The sequence below is a fragment of the Salminus brasiliensis genome, chromosome 16 (assembly GCF_030463535.1).
Source record: "Salminus brasiliensis chromosome 16, fSalBra1.hap2, whole genome shotgun sequence".
Lineage (NCBI taxonomy): Eukaryota > Metazoa > Chordata > Actinopteri > Characiformes > Bryconidae > Salminus > Salminus brasiliensis.
The window spans coordinates 35,137,614-35,144,106 of record NC_132893.1 but is presented as its reverse complement, the minus strand read 5'-3'; the positions used below and the strand labels follow the sequence as shown (position 1 = coordinate 35,144,106).

The window sequence follows — 6,493 nt, the reverse complement described above, 5'->3', positions numbered from 1 at the left end:
ATGAGTTGGGGATGATCATCCAACATCCTGACCTCACTAACGCTTTTGTCACTGAATGCAATCAAATCCTCACAGCAATGCTGTGAAATCCCTGTAAGGAACATTTCATTTGTCTCGATTGGATGTGTGATGTTTGTTGTGATGCTCCAACCAAACGAACCAATCCAGCATTTCAATCTATGGTTAATCAGTTGAGTTTATGATGCACATCAAGACTGACCAGTGTGACCAAACATGCTTAAAAACAGTGTAGAAAAGGTCAGTAGGTGCACACTGGCTTCTTACCAGGACATTTACTGAGAAAATCATTCAGATGGATTCAGGTCGTATTGTGTGACGGGGTGGTTTGTGATTCGGGGGTTTGGGTGGGTCTGGTGAGCTTCACTGTAGAGAAACTGACCCACTCTGATTTCTCAACAGTGAAGGTGAATGGAACCAGATGTTGGTTGCCATGACTACAATACAGATATAGCCCATAATTTATCTCCTATTCAAACCCACCAGTGCAGCTACACGAGTCTTCTGAGTTTTATATGGAATGATGATGATGATGATGATGATGATGAAGGTAAAACAGTGAATAGAGAATCTGAACTAATGCAGTTTTCTTTAGGGACTACTTTCTGTAGCCACACTACACCCTGCAGCATGTATCCCTCCACCATTTTAATGATCTGGTTTTAAAAGCAGGTTCTAGAGCCGAACTCTTCTCAGAACTCTGGTAGAACAGTGTCTCAGGCATCAGGCAGCGTCTTCATCACCATTAGGTGAAGAACTTTCTGTGAGGAGCTTCTTTTTATTAGAGCTTCAGACGTCTGCTTCCCTTCACCTCCACTGTAGAACCACAGCTCTGACTGAGGGAGGTTATCGAGAACCGAGTGTTTCACACCAAACCCACCAATCCCTGACTCTGAACTGGAGGAATTCCCCTTTAAAAGGAGGTTTAATGTGAGAGGAATGTTCTAGATTAGAGCTTCTGGTTGATGAACGTTTGCAAATGTTTGATCTAAAACACACATCTGCGAAAAGAGGAAATGGTTCAGTTCTGGTTTGGAACCCAGAGGAACCTGCAGCTGCCGTCAGGTGTGTGAGAGGTGAAGGTTTTTCCGTGCGGGAAGACGTTGGTCCGGACCGTGCTGTGCTCTCTGACTGAGGTTTTAAAACAAACAGCCCCATCTCTTCCGCCATCTGAACGGTCAGAGGCGACGGAGCGTCTGGCCGTCAGAACCTTCAACCCATGGAAAGCTCCAAACACCTGGATCACCTCTGTGTTCAGTGAGCAATGATGAGTCTGGTCTGAAGGGGATCTTTCTGTGGGTTTCAGAGGAACCTGTTCAGGTTGTTTTGATGGAGAATAGAATTGTTCTGAGTCCAGCTGAAGACGCTCTAGGTCCAGTTTCAGCCTTTTTGGATCAGGGCTGATTGTTCCAGCACTTTCTTCAAGGAAACTGTTCACACTGTTCATGAACCTTGAGTCTGGGTCCGACCTTCTTGAGTAGGGGTCTTGGTCAGACTGTCCTGAAAAGGGGTCTTGGTCAGACTGTCCTGAGTAGGGGTCTTGGTCAAAACATTTTGAGTAGGGGTCTTGGTCAGACCTTCTTGAGTAGGGGTCTTGGTCAGACTGTCCTGAGAAAGAGTCTTGGTCAGACCGTCTTGAGAAGGGGTCTTGGTCAGAACATCCTGAGAAAGGGTCTTGATCAGGCCTTCTTGAGTAGGGGTCTTGGTCAGATCTTCTTGAGTAGGGGTCTTGGTCAGACCGTCCTGAGAAAGGGTCTTGATCAGGCCTTCTTGAGTAGGGGTCTTGGTCAGATCTTCTTGAGTAGGGGTCTTGGTCAGACTGTCCTGGGAAAGGGTCTTGGTCAGAACGCTTTGAGTAGGGGTCATGGTCAGGACGTCCTGAGAAAGGGTCTTGGTCAGACTTCCTTGAATCGGGGGCTTGGTCAAGACGTCCTGAGTAGGGGTCTTGGTCAGACCTTCTTGAGTAGGGGTCTTGGTCAGACCTTCTTGTGTAGGGGTCTTGGTCAGACCTTCTTGTGTAGGGGTCTTGGTCAGAATGTCCTGGGAAAGGGTCTTGGTTGGATCTTGAGTACCCACCATGGTCAGTGGGCCATAACTGCCTCTTTACCCCACGTGTGTGTGAGCAGGCCTGCGGTGTGTTTATGGAGGCAGACGGGAGCCAGGAATCCTCTGACGCTGTGAAATGCCATTCTGATAGCTCAGCGCTGCAGCAGTGTGTGAGCGGTGTGTGTCCAGAAGCCGGGTGTGACACAGGCTGCGGTATGAGGGCCTTAAAAAAAGGAAACACAACAGCAGAAGCTGAAGTCATGTGCTGTTGAGGTTAATAAACTCAGGGTGAATGTTATGGCGCCCCCTGGCTGTGGAAAACCTCTTTGCTCAACATTAGAACTCAGGCTTAATAGCAGGTATTAGCTTACATACAAGATAAAGGTGTTTCTGATAAAGTGGCCAGTAAACAGAAGTACAAGGTGGTAGGGGTTTCTAATAAAGTGGCCAGTAAACAGAAGTACAAGGTGGTAGGTGTTTCTACTAAAGTGGCCAGTGAGTGGAAGTATAGTGTAGTGGCTGTTAAGTGTGACTTACGTCCATTATAGCAGCGTAATGCTCAGTCTGCTTGGCCAACTCCTTCAGCTGAGTGTTCTTCTCCTTTAAGGCCGAGATTTCCTCCTGTTTCCTCTGCAGAGAGGCACGGAGCTTCAGAGAGGGGGGAAATATTCCATTATTCACTTATCGAGCACTCCAGAGAGCAACATGAGCCCTGGAAACAGCAGAGACGGTGATTCATCCACTCTGCACCAACAGAACCACTCACAGACCAAACAACTGCCGAATATGGCACCAAAAAAATGACCCCATTTAAGGTCTCTTCGAATCCTAAACCATAAACCCTCTCTGCAGTTTGGACATTTCACTGGTCATCAAACTAACATGGAGAAAAATCACACCAGCCATTACAAGCACCTGCCTTGCACTTCTTGTACTTTCACTCACTGGCCACTTTATCAGAAACACCCACTAACTTGTGTGTCCAATCACTGGCCACTTTATTAGAAACACCTTCCTTGCACTTTTGTACTTCTACACACTGGCCACTTTATTGGAAACCCCTACATTGCACTTCTTAAACTTTCCCACACTGGCCACTTTATCAGAAACCCCTATTAACTTGAACTTCCACTCTCTGGCCACTTTATCAGAAACCCATACTAACTTGTATTTCTACCACTGGCCACTTTATTAGAAACACCTACCCTGTGCTTCCACTTAATGGCCACTTTATTAGAAACACCTATTAACTTGTGTGTCCACTCACTGGCCACTATATTAGAAACATCTACCCTGTGCTTTTACTCACTGGCCACTTTATCAGAAACTCTTACTAACTTGAACTTCCACTCACTGGCCACTTTATTAGAAACACCTACTAACTTGTATTTCTACCACTGGCCACTTTATCAGAAACCCCTATTAACTTGTGCTTCCACTCACTGGCCACTTTATCAGAAACCCCTATTAACTTGTGCTTGCACTCACTGGCCACTTTATTAGAAACGCCTACTAACTTGTGCTTCCACTCACTGGCCACTTTATTAGAAACGCCTACTAACTTGTGCTTCCACTCACTGGCCACTTTATTAGAAACGCCTACTAACTTGTGCTTCCACTCACTGGCCACTTTATTAGAAACGCCTACTAACTTGTGCTTCCACTCACTGGCCACTTTATTAGAAACGCCTACTAACTTGTGCTTCCACTCACTGGCCACTTTATTAGAAACGCCTACTAACTTGTGCTTCCACTCACTGGCCACTTTATTAGAAACGCCTACTAACTTGTGCTTGCACTCGCTGGCCACTTTATCAGAAACACCTATGTTGTGGATCCACTTACTTGCCACTTCATAAGCAGCACAGGGCTAGGGGTTTCTGATAAAGTGGCCAGTAATTATCTGTGTGTCTAATTGCTCAGAGGAAAGCTGTGACGAGTTTCTGTCTCCAGAAAGGAGAAGTACAGATATAGAAGAGCGCGAGATGGAGAAATTCACTTTTACCACACACTGGCACGAGCTGCCTCTCGTGCTTCTGTCTTTCTCTACACCACTGTTCAGCTCTGCGAGGTCCTCAGAGAGGAACGTCCTGACCGTCACTTCAGCAGGTCAGCTTCACACAGTGTATGTACAGTTATGTGCAAATATGTGGCTCCAACTGTTCTGCACTGTTACTATTATTATTTCAACACCAAATAAATACCCTAAATAAAGAGGGCAATAATCTCACCTGTCTGTTAAGATCCAGGGTATTATCCAGGTGGTCTCTGGTGGGCTCCCCAGCTTCCAGTGTGAGAATCTCTGATGAGTCTGTGCAGAGAGATTCCTCTGAACAACCAGAACATACATTTTATAAAACATTAATGTATCATTGTATTGTAACCAGCCAACAACAAAAACAATTATATATATATATATATATACATACATATATACACACACACACACATATATATATATATATACAGAAATATGTAAAAAATATATATATAGTTATAACTAGTATATATAGGTGTTTTTATTGCTATATGTTTAATTCTATCATCATTATAATTCTAATTTTTGCCTTATATGTTATTTGCATTATATGTTTTATATGGCCAGTCATTTTATTTATATTATTAATATAATATTATTATATTAATATAATAACTTAATATATTATATATATACTTAATATATAATATATACAATATTAAAGTTACAGTTAAAATGCTAATTTAAAAGCTATTTTTCTATACATTATATATATACAATAATTTTATAAATAAAAATATCATTATTTATTACAGTACTGTATTTTTTATTTATACAATTATTATATTATTTATTTATTATTTACTCATTTAATTTATATTATTAATATTAAATAACAGTTAAAGTAAAATGCTAATTTAAAAGCTATTTTTTATACATTATATATATAATTGTATAAATAAGAAATAACATTACTGTAGTAAATAAGAGGTAACAGTAAATCACCTGTAAACTCACCTGAATTAAAGTCCAACAGGATCTCACCGGCAGAGTCATCTCCTGACCAGGGCTGATGATCCTGATGATGAACAGACAGATCTTTACTCTCCCTCCTCTAGGCGCCTTATTTAACCTGAACAGGTGTGCAGGTGTGCAGTTGTACAGGTGTGCAGTTGTACAGGTGTGCAGGTATGCAGGTGTGCAGTTGTACAGGTGTGCAGGTGTGCAGGTATGCAGTTGTACAGGTGTGCAGTTGTACAGGTATGCAGGTGTACAGGTGTGCAGTTGTACAGGTGTGCAGGTGTACAGGTGTGCAGTTGTACAGGTGTGCAGGTGTGTTTTTACCTCAGGCTGAAACAGTCTCATTCCGCCGCTGTGTAGAGACTGACCGCCTCGGCGACCGCCATGTTTTTATTTCCCACTCGTATTCTGACAAGCCCCGCCCCTTCGCGCACGGTGATTGGCTAGTAGTAGAACAGCTCGCCCTACGCCGTTACTAACCAATCACAGCGCAGCATGGCGGAGAGCCGCGATCCAGTCCTTCTTTAGGAGGCGGGGTTTGTGTGAAAACTGGTGGGAAATAACCCGCATTACTCTGCACGAGCTGACCGTTGGAGTTGTATGGTCGTCAGGCAGGCGCGTGCATAGCGACTGGGCATCGCGCGCCAACCGGTAAAGAACCCCGCCGAACGCGCGCGCGGGTCAGAATCAGAACTCGCGCTGCTGAGAGACGCTGAACTCAGTAGTGTAATTATATATATATATATATACATAATATATAAAATAGAGATATATAGACTGTATATACTAATTACTGTTCAATACTATTCAATAGAACTACAGACAGTGCTCAGTACTGTTACTTTTAACAGTTTTATTACTTTATACTATAGAAGCCTTTTAATTATGTGTGTATAATATATATATATATTTAAATGTATGTATGTATATATGTATGTGTATATATATATGTATATATATTTAAATGTATGTATGTATATATGTATGTGTATATATATATGTATATATATTTAAATGTATGTATATATGTATGTATATATATATATATATACACACACACATATGTATATGTATATATATATATATACACACACACACATATGTATATGTATATATATATATATACATACACACATTATATATACATATATATATATACACATACATATATACATATATACATTTAAATATATATACATATATATATATACACATACATATATACATACATACATTTAAATATATATATATATATATATATATATATATACACATACATATATACATACATTTAAATATATATATATATATATATACACATACATATATACATATATACACATATATACATACACACATACCCATTGTTCTAGCATTTCACATTAAATTGCCCAATGAAATTGTACTTTTTGGCTCCCAAACTCTGCTTAT

General features: G+C 41.0%; 1 protein-coding gene across 1 annotated transcript; it reads right to left on the bottom strand.

Moving 5' to 3' along the window:
- Positions 1 to 960: 960 nt before the first annotated feature.
- On the bottom strand, positions 961 to 6,427 carry mcidas (multiciliate differentiation and DNA synthesis associated cell cycle protein). Its single transcript, XM_072658205.1, has 6 exons — positions 6,424 to 6,427; positions 4,296 to 4,393; positions 2,602 to 2,712; positions 2,126 to 2,287; positions 1,596 to 2,058; positions 961 to 1,545 (listed from the first exon to the last, which is right to left on the bottom strand). The coding sequence occupies exons 1-6, from the start codon at positions 6,425 to 6,427 to the stop codon at positions 1,040 to 1,042; spliced, it is 1,344 nt and encodes a 447-aa protein (XP_072514306.1). The 3' UTR covers positions 961 to 1,039.
- Positions 6,428 to 6,493: the final 66 nt, after the last annotated feature.

Coding starts and splice junctions, on each gene's coding strand:
- mcidas (XM_072658205.1), bottom strand. Junction 2,713..4,295: donor CCCTGGATCTTAACAGACAG/GTGAGATTATTG, acceptor CCCTCTCTGAAG/CTCCGTGCCTCTCTGCAGAG. Junction 2,288..2,601: donor ATTACGCTGCTATAATGGAC/GTAAGTCACACT, acceptor CCTTTTTTTAAG/GCCCTCATACCGCAGCCTGT.